Source organism: Diprion similis, chromosome 8 (genome assembly GCF_021155765.1).
Source record: "Diprion similis isolate iyDipSimi1 chromosome 8, iyDipSimi1.1, whole genome shotgun sequence".
In the NCBI taxonomy this organism is placed as follows: domain Eukaryota; kingdom Metazoa; phylum Arthropoda; class Insecta; order Hymenoptera; family Diprionidae; genus Diprion; species Diprion similis.
The window spans coordinates 15,070,292-15,090,594 of record NC_060112.1 but is presented as its reverse complement, the minus strand read 5'-3'; the positions used below and the strand labels follow the sequence as shown (position 1 = coordinate 15,090,594).

The window sequence follows — 20,303 nt, the reverse complement described above, 5'->3', positions numbered from 1 at the left end:
TCGTCGAATAATTGACATCAGTGCAATGCATCAATCAGTTTCAAAGTGATCAGATTCGATTTCAGCAGAAAAAATATTGATTAACGGTGGCGAGAGATTTCCTCGATTAATTCGCCAATTGATTAATCGGACGCCTGCGTCACTCGCGCGATAAACTAGGGAGGGTAAGAGAGCAGCTGGTGAATGGATCACCCGTTTATTTTTTGCACTTCGCAAACCAGGTATAAATGCAAAAGAACCACCGTCCCGAGTATTTTACGCGGCTAGTATCGAGGGTCTAAAGTGGCAGAAATTCAACCCCAGGGAAAGAAGCCGAGGAAGGCAGGGGGAGCGAATATCGAGATGGGTCTGGTTGGGGTTTTCACCCCCCGATATGAGCGGCGCCATAGGTTTCTGGCTCGGTATGAAAATGCGGAGACGGGGAGACGGGTTTTTAAATTTCGAAATTTTGTCGCACCCCAACGTCGCGTCGAGCGAAAAAATGTTCCATTTCTATGTACGTTTGTGCAGAGTGCGATGAGGCTGTAATTTGACAATTTTCAGCGTGACAAATTGGCGCGATTTCTCTTCGCCTTGCCCATGTCCGCCAGATCCCGATTACAGTTTAACAATTGTGCGGCTTTACTTTCCTTCGGCAGCTGATACACGCTCCAGATGTTGCAAACGCTTAGAAGCTTCCGTCGTCATGACACGCGCTGGTATAAACGTGAGTTAACCAACTAATTGAATTTAATCGCCGACTGAACCGCGGGCACAAAGGGACTTGGCGACGAGACGTGCTGTGCGAGAACCGCGAGATGAGAGAAGCTGCTATTTAAAATTATGAAAAGTATTTCACATGCAACGATTAAAGATTTATTCCTCGATTTTCTTCGCTCCGTTTACCGCGAGAATTTTTTTTTCCCTTTTACGTTTTAGCTCGTCGGCTCTACTATTGAGTGTGCTAAGAAATCTGGGTTACGAGTAATGGAAAGTCTACCACCCTTGAATTGTTTCTCTTTTTTGTGTTCTTCTTCACCTTTTGATATTTACATTTTTTGTCTCGTCTCTTACATATTTGCGTGATATTACAATTTCAGTGCTATCAAACACACCGATACAATATTATCGTAGGAATAATTTTTGGGTTACAAATTTTTCATGCTTTATTTATCGTCAATTACTTGTTTTCCTCGCTGCAATATTTGAATTTATTACATAAATTTTTTATGCAAGGCTGATTACAGATCCACAGGAATTCTTAGTTTTTTCTGATTTTCTGTGCTCCATGAATATCCGTTATAAATCGTCCGAGAAAATAAAATGATGTATAGAATTTTCTTTCAATCCAACGCACGCGCATACGCGAATAAGCCGTTGTCAAACTGATTCGGTCCGACTGCGTGTCGACGGTGATAACGTATTGATCTTGTTCGATGAAATCTTTAATCAAATAAGATTCCTCGATCGAGAGTAATGGACACGACGTAGTCGGTGAGCGAAGGAAATCGATTTTAACTGCGTTACCGTGCAATAGTTATTGAATCGTGGGCTTCTGCATAATTCATATTTTTCTTAATTTCCTGTCCTCGTGTTCGAAAGATATCGAAACTGCTTATAGAGCGTAGATCTTCAAGTTTGCTCGCCCTTCGAATAAATTTCATAGCAACGCGTATTATACATAATCTATTCGATAAACTCATCCACCGTGATTCCGTTCGTCTGATTTCCGAGTTTAATTCCAATCTAGCGGTTATTACGAGTTGAGAAGGAAGCGAGAAAGTAAAGGAAAATGAGAGTTTAAGTTGATGTCGAATTTAAAGCTGAGGCCTTACGAAGGACGCGGATATTAACATTTTTTATTTCCACTCCTTTTTTCTTCGTGTTACAGAATATTTCATCGTTAGGTAATTTGACGGAAATCTGAATACACAACGAAGCCGTTTCATAAACATGGATGGCTGTTATCGTATCATTTTTGCATTGCGAGGACGTCATTTGCAATGATGAATGAATGAACGATTACGGAGCAAAATTTCAGCGTCTAACCGTTTGTTCGTTTCCAACCGCGAGTGATTTTACGATTTCAACGCGTAAACTTGGTTCTCGCATATAAATATATATGTGTGTCGAGATGACAAGCGAAACTCTAGCGGCGTGTTAATAATCCATTATGCCTTGCGGAAAAGAGCTTTCCTTTAGGCTCGGCTGGAAAAGGTGTTGAAATATCAGCAACGAGGAATGCTTTCCCTATAATTTTCGTGCAGTACGCTTGAGCCAAAGCTGACGATGAACACAGGTATAAAATTCAAAATTTTTCCAATCTGAATATGCGCTTTCATAACATTTTCGCCACAAAACTGCTCCGTAGAAGATAAAATAAAAAATAAATAAAAAATTCTGTTCCCAACAAAGTGAAATAATTTTTCATCATAACTACGAATTATCTGCTCAACTGCAAGCAGTTGTATCAAATGATAAACCAGTTTTATTCGAAAAGTTTATACGGTAGGTAAAATTTCACGGTATAGGCGCGCGTTTGCAAGGTTTACCGTTAATAGCACGGGGTAATAAATTGGAACTTGCACGAGGGAAGCGCCCTGCATCATACCGGCAAGTGTTATATACGATTATTCTTACCAACTCTGAACAGGGGTGATCGTTGGAGGCATGATTTACCCGGGAAGCAACTCCTATTTTTACCGGTACCATCCTGCCTTACCGACGGAGCGTTTAACCACCCTCTGCAACCCCTGTACAGAAGCATAAACAATTCGAACGAAGTAGCGTATCTGCGACACGGTTTCACGCACGGCTAATGTGAATAAATTAGAGAAGAAATTAAACGCGTTTATGTCGCGACTGACGAAATTTCGAGGGAAAAATCGTGAGCGGGTTTCAGACACGACGATGGTCGGGGTTTTTTTGTGCGTGTGAACGAGCCAGTGGAGAAAATTAGGCTGTTGGGATGCGAAACGGCTGCTCACCCGGTGACTAATTACACGTAACGACCTCCTCAGACGTTTATTAAACATCGACCATCCATCAGGACGCTGCTCTAACAGCGGCTGTGAACGACAGACACGCACGCTGCGTAAGATCATTCTGGGTTGAAAGAGTTGACTTATGCGCATTTTATTTTTTCGAAGAAATATCTCTTGATGCGAATCGTGCTCGAAATTGGACCCACAGTCGTACGACCCTTGCAATATACAGTTACAGCCGACGGAACGTAACGACGTACAATGCTAATGCAATCCGGTGCACTTTCGAGTCTCGCTGAAAATTGCATGACTAGACTGAACACTCGGAATGTGCAGGCTCTGCAGGGTTGTAAATTTCCGAAGCAGGGGAAGAGCGGTTCTTAATTTCCAGCGGGTTATTGAAACAGTGGAAATAGATAGCGAGTCGCCACCCTGGTTCATATCAGGCTCGTATAACGGCAGGCAATAAACGTTAATAGAACGTAATTCAGCAAGACTTTACCGGAGCTTATCTGCACGTGGTCGACAGCCGAGGTTCGAGGTAACGCTGAGTTATACTACTTTTGCGTCTGACCGGACATGATAAGGCCTGCAACTGTTTGCGGTCGGCCGAGCCGCCGAGTTGCTGAATTCCTATCGCAGTTAAGAATGTTTATTGAAGATTTACCGAGCATGCGTAGAACGCTTTTTGCTTGTTATACTGTACGGGAAATTCACGACACATTTGACGTTTGCTGAGTCAGATTACATAGCAGATTTTTGAACTGAGTTAACCGTGTAGAAACATTGCTGTACATTTGCATATTAATTTTAGTGAACGAGGTAAAGTGAATTTCCTGTAGGAGCTTGGCAATTAAAAAAAATTAAGGATCTCTAAAGTAGCATGTGGTTTTTTTTGTATTTAGCCACTTTGTTGTCTGGCTCAATTGCAATAAACCAACTATGGTTAGAATGCATTTTAAGAAAGGCCGAAATCAATCGACTGCACTAAACATTCTTATGTTGGTTTGGTTTGAATTCTCATTTTGAAGACACGATTATTAAGGCAATTTGGAGGGTGAAATTGCGAATTTCAAATAAAATGCTAAGAATTTTTCTCTTCTCTCGTCTTTTCTGTATTTCACAACTTGAACAGATTTTATATTTGTGATTTGTGCCAGAAAATTTGTGAATAAAATATATATTTCTGTATAAATGATGAGTGAAAATCGAGAACTAACCGAAAGAATATTTTTATTAGATTTGGAGAGATTACACAAGTAATAAGAAATCCGAATGAAATATAAGTAGTAAAAATAATTCTTTTTTTCAAATCAACGTGGTTGTAAATTCATTATTTCTGCTACTCAAATTTCTTACACGCACGTTTGCATATAGTATACATTTGCAAAAAATGTTCAGTTCATTTCGAACAATTTGTATCAAATCAACTAATCAATTGTGTTTACACTACAAGATTTGTAAAAATCAGTTGCGTATTTTTGTAAAAACGATTTTGAGAATTCTAATTTTGTTACGAAATTTACAAAAAAATTTACGCCATTTGCACTTTGCTATATCGAAATTCTACTTTCAGTCGGAGTGTAGCAAAATCACAAACATATTTGGCAGTGCATGGAATTTCCCCGCGATTCGGAGCGTGGTTGTGCTTCGCTCATTCCCTGAGATGGAGAACAAAAGATGAAAGAGGGAAAAAGAGAGAGAGAGAGAGAAAAAGATGTCAGAAGACCGTTCTTTCTGGTTCTTCCAACTTTCCACACGTGGACCATGACTCACGCTGCAGGAGTTCATTCCGAAGTTATCGTGAAGAACTTTGACGATTTATGCGCAATAAAATTCCCGGAACATGTTATAATTTTATAAAGTACATCGCAGTTACACGTTCCAATTCCGCGATCGCGAGACGAAATTAAATACATGTCACTTGTATTTCAAAATCAGGTCTTTCAATTAAAACTGCATAGTTAGTAATAAAAACTTCAAGATATTTCACTCGATGAGTCTCGGTAATTGGCTATTTCACTCACTTATCCTAGTTAATTATACATAAAGTTCATGGTTTATTTTTAAACACAGACCTGATAAATATTTATTCTCGATCAAAGTTGAGTTAACTATAATTTGTCTAATAATTTTCAAACTCAGACTAGTGCCCTGATAAATATTTATCCTCGATCAAAGTTGAATTACCTATAATTTGTCCCCATTTTTACAGGGTTTCCAAAAAATCTCCAGGAAACGAAAATTGATCAATACTTTGAAAAATTCATCTTACGTTGCTCCAATTTTCCCATATAATAAGTGCAAGAATGTCCAATTATCAATCAAACCAACATTTATAGCGGAGTTTTTCGAAAGTCTGAATGCGTATCGTCATGAAAATTGAGTAAAACTCTTAACTCGTCTCAAATGCAAACACAAAATTCATATTTTGTAATGTTTTCAAAATCGAAAAAAAAATTATTCGAAATTTTTTTCACGCTTCACTGAAATGAATTGTATAGATAATTGAAGACATGGAACACAATTCTCTGGTCAGTTTTTCGATTAATTTTCGAATTTCATCGCCTATTTTACAGTCGTACATATACTGAATGACTATCGCGTACGATTTGAGGGTCATTAATAGCGAACTGTGCGGGCATTTGAGGATCGAGTGTTTACGTCAAATGAAGCTATAACTATGATAAGAGCGAAGCACATGGAGTGCAGACTGAAAACCGGGCAACGACCAATCGACCATTTGCACTCCATTAGTTATACCGACCGTAACAAATCAGATGCGACACCGTAAATTGACATTTCATGTACCAAAGGGTGGCCCATCACACAAACGATTTATACTCGAGGATGCGCCATCGAGAGCATCTCGAAAGCATAACAGCAAATATGCAAATGTTGATACCGCAACTTGTCATGAGTGAATTGGTGCGACGCGTCGCCTCGGCCTATAAAATTTCTTTTTAGAATTTCAGAATATATATAAACGGCCCGACATTGCGCTCGATTGAATTTCTGCCATCGATTCCGTCTCGATTCCGGTGGGTCGACTTTATATATTTTCTCGCGGCGGAAATTGATGGGTATAAAATCGTCGGGTACTCGGGCTTCTTCTCGGTCGGGAAATATGCATCGGGGAATTCCACCGTTTCTCGATATGCGCGGAAATATCGGTTCAAGGTTCAAAACGCGCGACCTAATGATCCAACTTTCGTGGCCCCGGACCCGTTTGTTGTTTCACAAGCCAAACCGCGAGCATTTGCCGATGACGTGACAATTTCGTCGGGCATAAATGGACGGCCGCGGTAGCCAGCCCAAACTGAGTCTAACTCATGAATGATACATCCGAAAATTTCGTGGGCGGTTTTCCAGACACGTGACAGAACTGAGTTTCAGATTAACGAGCTGTTCTTGCTGTAGGAACGAATTTGGGAAACCGTGGATTAAGTCTGCGCTGTTCAATACCAATGAAATACACGTCGGTTTGACGTGAAATAAAATGCTAACATAGCTGCAAGGGTGGCTGAGTACACAGAATTTACCCTTCGTCGATTTAACGTTTGTTTAACCGCCGATCGGATCAGCAGCTATTATACAACGAATCGTTTCACGTTTCATTCTATTCCCGTCCGAATCAAGGCTCGTGCTTCGAAAACCTTCGGATAAATTGCTCTCGGTTCAATTAGTCGAGTCAAGCAAGGGCTTGGCGCGCGATATTATATACATGGTATCTATAGCTTCGGAGAATCGAAGAAGACGCGTGATTCCATGCGAAAACGAGGCAGAGCGCGTGCAAATTAGCGGAATTAAAACTTGTACACTTGGCATGTGTATCCAATGCAGGGTGGAATTAATATCGAGACTATCATGCTTGTAAAATTTATGGGAGTGTGTATAATATTTACGGTATTTACAGGTCTACGGCTTACGGCTTGTTAAAGAGATTAGTTTACGGAGCGTGACAGGTAAATCTGCAAAGGACGTGCAAACCTCCATTAACGCACTGGTGATTCTTAATCAGGGATCGGAGTAATTAAGCTCCGAATAGGGGAGGGTGGGGCAAACTGAGTCCCTTAAGAAAATAATGCTTAAGATCATAATAAAATGTTTCGAGCAGTTATAATTTCCAAATATTTTATATTTAATAAAAATTTGAGGTGGTTAATTTTATCCCTTGTTATTTAAAAAAATTCAGGGGCCTACTTTGCCCCATTTTGTCCCCTATCGTTCGTTAGAGGAAAATTAATGGATTTGGAGGAATGATGCAGAAATTTTATACCAACTTCTCCTCTTTTGCACAAGTTCCGGTTTAAAGATTAAAATGCGAAAGTATTTAGCAGCGATTTTGCGCCCCGAGAATTTCGATTTGTCGAAATACGGTATTGATGCCTCTTATCACGTTGCTCTGCAATAGCGCAACACTAAAGATCCGACTTTAATTATATTTTTATCGATATACAGTATCCATGATTCTAGCTGCTGGGATATACACGACCTCTCACGTCCCACTTTGTCTGCGTTAGATAAATTCAATGTTTCTGGATACATCTCGTCGAGAAGAATTCTACGACGTGCTTATCACGAGTGAATTTAACAAATTGACATTCATTCTCTCTGAATCCGAACCCGTGTCTTGATTTTTTGCGGAAAATGATTCAAGTCATTCGTCTTCTCTTCGCGAATTCAATTATCATCTTTCCGGTCCTACCAGCGAATGTGATGAGCGTCAGCAAGGCGTAAAGTAATACGATATTATATTGTAGGTATTTGAGCTTTACACTGTCACACCCAGTATTTGTGCGAACGAGGTATTAACGTCCTTTGAAAATAGAAATTGAATGTACCGCTGTAGCGTGTGTCGTTAACGTATACACGACAAAAATATGATACAGTTATCGTCCTCCACCTCATCGGCAAGATAGATATATTTAAGGGATGGCCCCCCGCTTAAACTGGGAAGATATTTTGCTAGGTTCTTATTTTTATTTTTATTTTTTTGTAGAAAGTTAGCAGAGATACAAGCTCCGTTTCTTCCACGCTGCAGGAGGAAAAAAAAAAGAAATGACGAAAAAAGAACTGGGAAGATTTCGTGCTCCAGGCAAGTTTTAAAACCGCCAGAAGTTTGTAGTTTAATCGAAAGTTTCAAGTTATTTAATCCCAACGCTGCTGAGTTTGGCTATCAATTTAGGACAAAATTGTTGACGGGTTTTCAAAAAAAAATTTTTTTTAAATAAAAGAAAAAAAACTCTAGCTCAAGCATCCGGGACTTGGAGCTGCGCTTGAGATTTGCAGCAAATACGAACATTACAACGAGATATTATATATCATATTTAACGCCATCTATATGTACGTCGTGAGAATGTCAGTGAAGAATATTAAACCGGTGAATGAAACGTTGCAACTAAGATAACGACGAAACATTAACTTGTGACTGTCTTTATATGAACACCCACGAGGCATTCAATTTTCCGGTGTTTCCTTGTCGGTATGACAAGTCTGTCAACAACACAATGACAATCACTTATCCACGTTGTATGTATAGTTAATGCTTATGTATACGTAACCCTAAGTACGCGACTGATTTTAGCCTTCGAGTTTGTTATTTCCTCGAGTATTTTTATACGACGGATGGAGAGAGCAATTAGGAAAATTGTTTTGACAAAAAAGACCAGAGCAGGCAACGAACAAACACCAACGTTTCACTCCAAATTTTCGAAGTGCTTTTCACGCTATTCAGACGTGAATTCAGTATTTAAAATTTTTCGTTCTCATATTTTGGATGCTGAATGTTTCACAGCGGTATATAGTCGGAAAAAAATGTTGTACACAAAATTCCGCAAATTTAATATCTTAATCTGTAGTGCGCGTTGGTGTGAAGCTTGCATTAGGCTTAGTCTTGATCAGGCAGTGTGTTTAAGTTCTTGAAACTTCATAGTTTGTTGCTTGTAACGACTACAATTTACACATGAACTCGAAACATCGTTTGAAAAATCCCTAAAATGCTTTAATTAACGTAATTTCGGATCCCTTAAATCCCGGAGAATTCCGATCGTAAAGTGCTCACGACGTGCCAACTTCCGGTTCTGTAAGATTTATATCACTTGGGCAATGTACGGAACGTTAAAGCTGTTAGCGATAGCCGACTGGCTGTATCGAATTGTTCGATTGTAGGAAGGGGCAAAAAAATAGACGAATTTATTGCAATTCGCTAACCGTATTATAAGGGGTAAAAAAGCATAAAGAATAATGGAAAAGTATACATCTGAACAGTTTCGGAAAAAGATTGACTATTGAAAGAGTTTTATCGCTGCGAGTGATCTTATCCTTGGAAAAAAAATATTCATCATCCCCTGTATTCACGTCAACGAAGATACGTTTTCTCAAGGGAAGCAGAATGCGTTCACCGAGACTCCGTACGTTTTATATGAAAACTCAATTCACCCGAGAGCTTTCCATGCAAAATCACGGGATATTAAGATCATCTTTGAAAATTGCGTTTCGTGCGGTATCCTGCATACACGTGTAGGTACAGCTTGATATAAACATGCGGGGGTGAGCAACCCCGAAGATTAGGGCTTGAAAAAGTCCCACCGAAACCACACCGGCGGTTCGAGAAAACTGTATTCGGTAAGGGGTGCGGCCGCTTATTGAGGCCTCGAGGTTATTATATCGCGATGTTTCACGCCGTCAAGATTTACGTAACTGATATCACGGCTCCCTGCGTTGGAGCCCTGATCCCTCGATATTAGACCCAGAGAGCACTTCGCCATCGCAGGTTGCCAGCACGTGGCGAGTGGATTATATCTCAGCCAGCCACCTTAGAATTGAACACATAATTTTCAATTCAACCACTTTTCGAATATCCATTCCCCTTGTCACACTCTGGCCACGTGCACTTTATTAAATAATATTGATATTGGGCGTCAATTGCTTTCTGCAATAACAATTAAGAACGCAGCGGAAATGTGGAACCATGGATACCATGGGCTTTGAATAGATCTTAGGTTAGGTAAATGAGTGTAATACATACTGCGTGAATACAGACTGTGAAACCACCGTGATCATCGCATTTTATAATCTTCGGAGAATTTATAATGCGTTGTTAGAATTTTTCAGTGGAAGAAAGACATTATCCACAGGTGGTGAACTCGAGAATGTATTTACTACCGAATTCATATTCTCTTTTTTTCCACTCCGAAGAGAAACGTTCCGTAATGTATCTTTTGGGAGATAACGTATTCACAGCTGTAAATATACATAACCAGGAAAATTGTTGTTCCGTATGAAAACATTTTCATCCCCGCGAGTACATTGAAATTGTATAATGAATTATTTTGCTGCCTTGTAGGTGTTTTCATTTATTCACCAGGAAAATTTACTTTTAATTATTTCAATTTTTAATAAAACAAGTGTTTCGTACGTTATAAATTAACAAGTGATTGGAAAAATGAGGTTTTTTGTAGATCAAAGAAATATAAGTACTGAAATTTGAGATCTGATCGATACGGCTTCAACCTTGTTTCGATGAAACAAAATTATATCTTTCATTACTGTCTAAAAAAAAGCATCGACAAAACGAGCTAAAGTCAAGCTCATAAATTTGAGATAATCAATACGCTAAAATTGCATGAAAACAAATTTCGTTCTGCAAAATTTCGATCATCAAACGGTAATCTAGGATCTAGAACACTTTGGATGAACACATGAGTATCACAGGATAGAAAAGTTTCGACAGGAACACAGCGATATGATATTGCCACTTGAAAATCGCGGTAGACTCTTCATTTATACTAACTTCGCAGTTATTTCAGTTATGAAAGCTCTGTGCTGATGCAATCGGGTTGTTCTTAAAAAAGGAATGTGCGTCAGAAAAGGGCTCACCGTTTGTGAATAACTTTTGCAGGCTTACCTCGGCTGTGAATCGAGTATGCAAAAGATGTGAAAAGCAATGATTGTATATTCATTGTCACACATAATTCGTATAGGATCGAAATCGCATTTTGTTTCGTTTCGAAACAAGTTAGCCGAAGGTCCAAGGCTTTGATGAACATTACTGTACCTACGCGTATGTATCGCTGGTATATCATATACATACATATAGCAAAACCGGAGACAGAAAGTAATTCCGCAAAATTAGAAGCCAGTAGAAGTATGAAAGAAGAATAACGGTTGTAAGAATTAAAGCTGATCGTGGGGTAAAAAGAGCATCGAATAATCAAGAGAAACGATACGTGGACCCAACGGTGACGATGTTGCAAGCGTGCGTTAATTAACCACATTGTGACATGACATTACCAAACAGTCGTAGCTACGACGACAAATGATGAAAGAGATTCGCCAGATGGATGAAATGAGTGAAACGAGAGCAAAAAAGAAATTTCAGAAGACCGTAACAAAGAAGAATACACCAAATGTAATTTCAGGTTCTCGAATAAAAATATGAGAGAAATATATCAGCGAGCGTAATGTTTAATCAAATAAAAATTCGGTTTGTAACTTGTGTATAGAAATGACTTGAGCGCGAATTAAGCTGCCCGAATTTCCATATTATCTTTTATTAGCATGTAGTATTAGGTACACTTGAAGTTGGCAGCGATACGCAGTGCTTTCCTTATTCACGACCGATGGTTCGCCGAAACTTATCGGTATAATATACAATCCTTTGCATGAGGCGAGAGGCTAATACAGGGAAGGGTGGAAAGCATTGATCAGAGAACTTTCCAAAGACTTAGTACTCCTACTCGACGTTTCAAATCCTTTGACCATACATTTTTCTGATTTGTGGATACCTTTGTTCCTTTCAGCCGGAATTTGTTTTTCAGATTTTACGTGAAGCCGGGTCCTCTGCAGGATCTTTGGAAAAAAATTTGGCGAATCGAGGATCGAACACTAGGTACAAAAATGACGAATGTCGGTCATGTATCGTTTTCTTTTTCAAGTACATAAACCGGCGGGTCTATAACGGAAGTTCGGCGCCGTCTGCGAGTCCTGATATTTCTCCCTAATCGAGTAATTCCACCCTGCTCAACGCCCTTTGCTATACTTATTCAAGGGAGAATATGACGACAAACTTTATACTGCCATTTCTAGGAATTGCGGACAATGAATTTTAGACGTTCTACGAATCCCACAAGTTCGTCTCGCTTAGCGTATAATGCAAGGTTATGCCACGTGCTCTTGAAATTTCATTGACTTGATTTTCTCATTCCGTAAAGCGAACATTCGACCTTACGCGAGCTCCGAATCGATTCGAAGAACGTGAGTTACATCTTACTTTCTAAATCTTCCAACTTGGATCGATGGGATGAATCTTAAATTGTGTGAATAATTGTGGGTAGAGTTGAGTGATTTGAAAGCGATTAATCATTGCTGGGTTTTACTTACAGACTTTGGGAGAGAAATCGGGATAGCGCCAATTTTCCGATTCGATTGTTTTTCAGCCCATCCAGGACCGCTGACGCTGCAACCTCCATTTTGAAAGGAAACCGCTTTAAACTATTGTCTACTCAGAGTTCCCTCGCAGTTTCCAAGTTCCCAATTTTATCCTGTGACGTTCGATTGGCCCGAATATTCTATGTGTAGTCACTGGTTAGAATGACCATATCGGCCGAACACTAGAAGACTCTTCATTATCCGTACTGAGACTGCATTTCAGTTTCAGTCTAATGGCGACGAACAGAGTCAATGCAACTCATCATTGGTATTGAATTTTGAATTACTGTTCCCTCGAGGTATTCACAATCCGCAAACTCGGCTATCTCGTCTTCTTTTAAGAGATCTTGTACCTTATTTTCTTACCATCGTGCCTTTCCGAAGCACCACTTTATCCGAGTTACACTTCAAGTCCCCTCGAGAGCCTCTCGAAACCAGCAAATTAATTGGCTGTCAATTTCTCAACCACTTACAATTTTATTTGCACTTCGAATGACACTTGTATATTCTCGTGCCACTCGCGGGTTCTTTTTCTCTCTCTCCCAAGTTCACGCTCGAAACTTTATTACCGTAAATATTGTAAACAACAATTTTATTCGTTTTGCGAAGGCTTCGCTGAGTTACCAAAGATCAAAGTCTGTACAATAAATTACCGAATCACGAATAAAGCATCTGACAATTAGGGATATATGGTTTATGGTCGGTTGATTAAAAGTTCAATGCAATACTGTTATAATTACTGCTACGTGTAAATATATTATATGTATACCTTGTGATATTATACGAGTATATAGGTATTATTAGGCCTTTGGAAACTTTGCTTTTAACGGGATCACAATGTAATGACGATTATTTTTCAACGATAATATTATACACTGTGTTAAAAATAGCAACAACAGTAACAACAACAACAACAACAACAACAACATCAACAGCCTGCGTATACAACTATCAGTATTGTTAGCAATCGATCTAACTTGAATAACACGCGACAACGGGAAGGCGGAAGAAAAAATACTAACAGGACGACATAGAGCTTGGTGGGATTATCATAACCGATTATTAACCATTTCAATATTCACTTATGCGTATTAAGACACTTGGCACAGGATTATTAACATCACAAATACAGCTTATTTAAACGAATCTTCAATATTAGCATACGCCATTTTATGTTAAAAAAAAAAAAAAAAAAAAATCGGAGGAATATTACCACGATAAAGAAGCGCATGAAATTTACTCTCCGTTCGACTTCATGGTGGCATGTCATCCAAGGAACCCAGACGACTAAAAGGATCCTCCAAAAGCACGCGTAGCGTGGTCGACAGAGGTTAGACAGACAGAGAACACTAAAGCAACGATCCTGATCACATAAGACTTTTCTTTCTCTTTTTTCCGTTTCTTCCTCCCCCTCTTTCCCGTTATCCTACCATCAAGAATGCGGACCGTCAAGGCGAAGAGCAACAACAAGTCCGTCGTATCGGTTCTTTCCACCGCTGACGAGACTCTTGATGTATAATTACGAACGTTGTAACGACGCTCACGTGGGCCGATCGGAAGTGGCTTTAGAGTGGCGTGAGAAGCGGGTGGAAGTTGTTAATATACAAAAATATATGCAATGTATGACAAGTCGCAAATGGCACGTTGGGCAGACACGCCCTCCACCGAACACTGACTGCCGCTGTCGTTGACGGTCTGACCTAGTCGCTCCGCTCTCAGCTGCTCCAACCCCTAGCCGTTTTCCCGAACCCCCACCCCATGTTCAACCCGACGGACGCGCTTCGTCCGCCCCCCGCGGCCCCAAACTCCTGCGATGCCTTTAACTAGGGATTGGCATGAAATTTTGGAAAAATGGCCAGAAGAGCGATTTTATAGATGGCAAGGTAAAGAATTCGAAAACACGTGATATAATTCGTAATATAAATGGTTTTTTAGGTGTTGTAGAAAAGGAGGAGATTAATCTTTTGCAATGAAAATTTATTCGTAACATATCTTTTGAAGACTGGTTTTGAAACATTCTTTGGCTAAGAATTTTCGCCCGGAAAAATCTTCCTTTATTTTGGAGGCTTACAACAATAATGGCCACGCGTTGAGAAGGGAACATTATCGAATTTCGGAGGAATCGAATACTTGTATCATAGAGTTTCAAAATATTCTCATTAATATTTTGGCTTTCTAGACTCTGACCTCTCTGCATTTGACTTTTAAATACTTTGCTTGCTACATTTTGAAATTCTATGAATCGGATTTTCGGTTGTTTGTAAATTTGATATTTTAACCCTTCGATTGTATGGCCATTTTAATTTTTGGCGTTTGCCTCTTTTTGACTAGAATCTATGGTGATATAACGTCGAATACGGTAAATTAAAACCGCGTTAAAGATCTTGGGTTTCACAATTCTCATCAACACCAAATATTTGGAAATTTTTACGAAAAAGTTTACACTTTGATTGAAGTATCGCCCCAAATACGCGGCGAGTAGTAACGAAAGCCGCAATTACGATCCCACCGACCTTCGAGATACAGCTGTAGGTTCTCAAAACCAGGGATGAAAGGGCCGCTGTATTTTTAACGCCCATCAAGGCCGGTTATACTCGAATGCGTCTTGATCCAGCGACCCAAATCCCTGCTGCCCCGATTGAACCCTGCCAAAATCCGTTTGTTACGACTGTACGATTTCTTTTCGAAAGGCCGAAATCAAAGGCTGCTGAAGATTGCGCTCGACGGTGGGGTGGATCGAACCTGGAGGAAGGAACGAATTAGCGGGGTTGATTAGGGGGAAGATTTTATCTCCCAACTTGCAGGCTTAGCTCCTCCGCTACACTGGCATGCGGGGTAAGGCTGATGGTATTTAGAATAAAGTAATCAGGCGACTTAGCCTCGTCGCGAATGTGAGTATAAGACGGTTGGGTGTCGTTGACAGGCTTATTTAAATCTCGGATACTCGAGGGCGGAGAAATGTACCGAGCTGGAGAGCCGTGAGCGGCGGTTGACGGCCCGGAATAACACTGAAACAATCACGAAGAAAATGGGGAAAGAAATGAGCGGAAAAAGGAGGGAGGATGAGAAATATACGGCTGTGCCTAGTTCTGAGAAATATTTCACCAGCTTCAGAGAGGGGGGGTAGAACTCGATGTTGTTATTCCAAAACCGAGTGAAGGTTTGAGGATTACGTAAGCATCTCGGATTCTGACCACGAGCAGTCTCCGTTTCAGGATCTAATCGCCAATTTTCACCCTGCACCCTTCTATCAATTAAGTGGGGTCTTATCGCTATTTCACCCCTGATATTTGAGTTAACTGCGAATAGTGATGTGCGGCGGTATACAATAGAATTGAGCAAAAAAATTGTCTCAAGTTCTTCAACTTTGTACTTGTTTTATGTTAAAAGACATTTTTCGGCACTTTTTACTCGTTGAGTTTGAAACTGTGCCTGCAATTTCGATAAAAGGACCCCGCAGAATCCTTGAAGAAATTGGTTCCCGGTCGAATTGGTTGGATTTTCAGTATGTTATAGTACATATCATCCCGATGAAAAGTTCTTATAGACAGAAAATAGTCCCAAAAATCACTAGTTCTTGAAATACAGGTTTCGGAATAAAAATTTCCGGATTTTTGATATCTATGGATTTCGTGATTTTTATGAATTTTGAAAAAATAGCCAGAAAGCTGTGATTGATGCAGTTAATTGTTAAGCCTGGGAATGCTATATATCTTTAATTCATTTTTAATTGACCTAAATTTAACTCAACAATGAAGCAGGAAAGGGTCAAACCACCCCCTTAATCATTCTTCTCGATGGCGGCACGATTCTGGGGTCACGCCCCACGTGGTGTACCGTAACAGAACGCCTATTACTGATCTGTAGCTTCAAACCCCATCGTCAGGAGGGCTCGTCTTACACCGCAGCTATAAATAACAATTATCGACTACAAGCCCCCCCCCCCCCCCCATAAACGAGAGAACAGGGATCACCCAGGTTTCCGGGTGACGACGATCACTTAGGTAGCCAGTGACGCGTGGAATTGCGTCTAAACCAAGACTCTCCTTCTGTTCCGTTCCGTTCCGTTCCATTTCGCATCGCGTAGGTGTAGGTACGCCAATTCGACCAGTAGACTGAGACGTTTTTGGCCAATTTGATGCTGACGGCTGATCTGAGAGGGGATGTAAAAAATTAGCACACGCCATCGCGTGTCACTAGTTGAGGATCATCCGGGCGCTATTGATCGGCAAACTCGGCAACCGGATCTGACATTTAAGTATATCTACGGTATCCGGCTGTGGGCAACTGGCTGCACCGTTTGCTTACACGAGACGGCAAACATTTTAGGAGATGAAATCTGCACCGTCCATATTGGCCTAATATCCCTAATATCCCGTGACGTTCGGAACTGTCACCACGAAGACGGTTCGCACCGACTCAAAGGAAGCTGACACGCGGTTCTCCGTACTTACGACAAGCCGCGAAGGGATGATGATGAGGGTGAATGAGAAAGTGGAACGCCATTATGACTCGTGAACTTGTGAACTCCACGTTGACTTGAGTGGATGATGAGTAACGCGCCAAGGCGTGTCTCTCTACGTGTAAATTCGATCACGAGAACGGAGATCGTATCAAAGACGATCTGATTCGCTAAAACATCCTTCCAAGTCACGTCGGCACCATCCAACCGTCGTTCACGGTCACATTTCGAATTCTCAAAGTGACGACGAGGAAACTATGGCGTCGCGCATAGTTCTGCCAACTTCGAAGACAGCTTGAAACGACTTTCAAACTACCGGACTACGAGTTTACTGTAGTATAAGTCGTTGATTACATCCGGTAGGTGGACGTTAATGAATTAATCCTGATTGTAAAAGCTCGGATGATTCCACCGGCAATTTATACCGAGACAATGTGACAGTTATGTTTGATTAGAAAAAGTGGGAGAGAAATGAAAGAAGAAAAAAAACTTTGGACAAAGAACAGTGCAGTATGATTTTCGACAACTGGGTCGAAGAATATCTTACGTGCATTTCACGGAATTACAAATCCGAAAGCTTTCTTTGACTCTTTTAGGCGTAGCAACGTGACGGGGGAAATGAAAAGAGATGAATCTTAGAGATTAGAAGAGGAGGAGGCGGAGGAGAGCGTCACCTGAGTTGCATCAATCTAGGATTATCCCGTCTTATCCCGCCTTTCTTGCGCAGGCATCTCTGTCCGTCCAGATTTTTCTCCGGTATTGTTCTATCTCTGGAAGTGACAGTCTTTTTAGACATGTTTTTATCGACTCTCTCTCTCTCTCTCTGTCGTGCTCTAAATACTCAGCTCTTGACATCGGAGACATGACTGCAGTTGAAGAAATTTAATAGCCAGTGAGAAAAGGTCTCTGAAGGAATGTAATAAACAAGACATGACGCAAAAAATTTAGACAAAAAGAGTCACGCACTGTAGCAGGCTTGTAAAAGTTTCTCCAACCCATATATTCATCCCGATTGTCCCAACGAAATCACACCTTTATTGCAAGGTTTTTTCTTCGAGCTTTGACCCTGCGCTTGCAGCTCAATTTCGCAGACAGAAACGATCCTTGCACCCGTCTGATTGATAGGGACAAGAATCGTACATACAAGTATTTTTCGCGAATAGCAATAAATTCGGGCTGCGCCTATCGACGAATCGCAAAGCGGGTTGCGATGAAAATTCGATTCTCGAGACTCGTTGTCTTCTTTCAACGGGAGTCATCGAATTCGCCGGAAAAGCTCCGCCTCTGGATGCCATCGTTTCCACAATCCCCGGAATGTGAGTCAGCGTCGCGACGCCTCGCGTTCCACCAGTCAACCCTCTTAAATAAAGAAATTTCTATGCATGACGACATTTGACCGCGCAGCTCTTGGCCCCTGCCATACAATACTGCAGGGTTCAATGCGGCCCAGCAGCATTCTGCAAGAAGCCTTTATGCCTCGTTGAGCTCGCGGTCGTATTTTGTAGTCTCTATCTTGACGAGTAATACGTAGCTCTGGACGCGAAATTCAGCCTCTCCCAACAAATAAATACGCGGGAGAGATGCGCTGCACGTCCGAATTTGACGGAGCTTTGAGCTCAAAGCGTGTCGACTTGATCAAAGCAGATTTTTTATTCACACGCCTTTATTTATTTCTTGTCGCGAATCCGTTTCTGTTCACTTTTCTTTTATATTAGGTACCTACATGGTATCCCGCTTATGTAATCGAAAGCCGAGTTTCATTTCCGCGTCAACAGCAGCTCGAACTTTCTTCGTACTTCACGAACCGTCAAATCGATTTTGAGTGACACTTGATGGATGTGAAAGGTATCAAAGAACCTTCGACTTTTCTACCTCCCATGTAATTCGCTTGTAGTATGATACATTTTTTCTTCAATTTAAGAAGCATGTTTCGCGAAAAAGCTTCTCAATAGTTAAAGCAAAGTTATATTCCACTTATAACTAAGAGAATGAAGATTGTATAACGAACACCGTAAAATTTGGAATAATGTATTCCTGATTCCTGAATATGATAAAATCCTCGTTGTCAGGTTAGACTTAGAGATCTGAATATCGGAAAAGAATTTTTCACCTTTGCAAAAATAGAGCAGCAGCATTAGTTTACCGGGGTCAAATCGAAGAAACTGGAACTGAGGAGAAAAAGGGGTAACGTAACCGACATGAAAAGCTCTCTTCCCGATCACGTACACCAAGCTGAAGTATCGCGACGATGCTGAAATTAAGGGGAGACCAAGGTCTCGGCCAAAGTGCGGCAGAGCTTTATTCCTGCCTCCGCGGTAAAAGTTCTGTCGGACGATTTTATCAGTGAGGGCAAATTTCCGCCTACCCGGCCTACCCCCTCGACCCCCGTCTCTTATGTTCATGGCAATGCGAGTTTCACTCCCCAGGTGTACTTCTACTCTACTTTAAGTCGTTAAGTGATCCAAGAATCTTTTCGTCTATCACAAGGCGAAGCAGCCGCCCTATTTTCCGCTCGTGAAGCGTAACCATCCTGTCGCAAAACGAAGTTAGTACCCAGAGGAATGGCTAAAGTTTAATACCACCCGTCGCGTCAGTCAGGCTTGAAGGGAACCGCGTGAGACATCGTTTAAATCTCGGGGTGTCGCTATGCTACTCGATATCCAGACTCAATTACCTCTAATTGGGGTGATCAAGTACACCGGCTTTCCACCGTTGATCCTCGATCCAGAACTCGAATCGATTGGAATGTACGTGGTTTTGTAAAGTCTCGTTAACGCGTGACCGTCGTTAGAGAATTTTTAGAAAATCATGTCGACAAAAAGAAGCCCAGAAACGAGTCATACTTGATACAAACAATGAAGGATGACGTCGAGCACACAATTTGTGGCCACTTCTACCACTCTTCACATGAAAAGCCTTTTAACGGCCGAAATACCACGGTGCTTGACTATTTTCGTTATTATTATAATAATACGTATTGTTGCCTCTGAACGATCCTCAGAAGTGAAGTAGGTATTTCACAGCTATATTATACACATCTACTTAATAGGGGTATCGGTTTCTTTCGTGTGTGGTTATATAGCTCAACTCCGGAAGAATCTCGTCTTCTTTATTTTTAGCGACACGTATATTGTATACTTGATAATACTTCCGTCAGGAAATTTACGACGAAATATTCATGGCCTGTATTTCGGTATGAGCGGAAAGGAAATTGAAGCTAGATAGAAAAACACATCTGTGAGTGATGTGGTTTCGATATTTCGTGATGTTACATGAATTTCGATATTCTACATGAATGCAAAACTTCGGCTATACAGTTACATGACTCGTATGGATTAAAGTGCTGCGAAATCGATCGATAATACGAGAAATGATAAACTTTCGCAAATTTTTCGTCATACAATTATTAGCACTGCAAAGAACTGAGTTAGTTATGATGTGAACGA

General features: G+C 40.7%; 1 protein-coding gene across 4 annotated transcripts in view; it reads right to left on the bottom strand.

Annotated features, from left to right (window-relative positions):
* LOC124409202 (synaptotagmin-7) overlaps nt 1-20,303 on the bottom strand; it is a 165,474-nt gene that overhangs the window by 49,175 nt on the left and 95,996 nt on the right. The window contains exon 1 of one of the 4 annotated variants that reach the window (XM_046886661.1): nt 12,348-13,129. The exons of the other annotated variants lie outside the window; for them this stretch is intronic. Coding sequence (XP_046742617.1) covers nt 12,348-12,436 — 89 coding nt within the window. The 5' untranslated portion in view covers nt 12,437-13,129. Of the gene's footprint in view, nt 1-12,347; nt 13,130-20,303 lie in introns of those variants that run through there. 4 annotated transcript variants of the gene reach the window in all.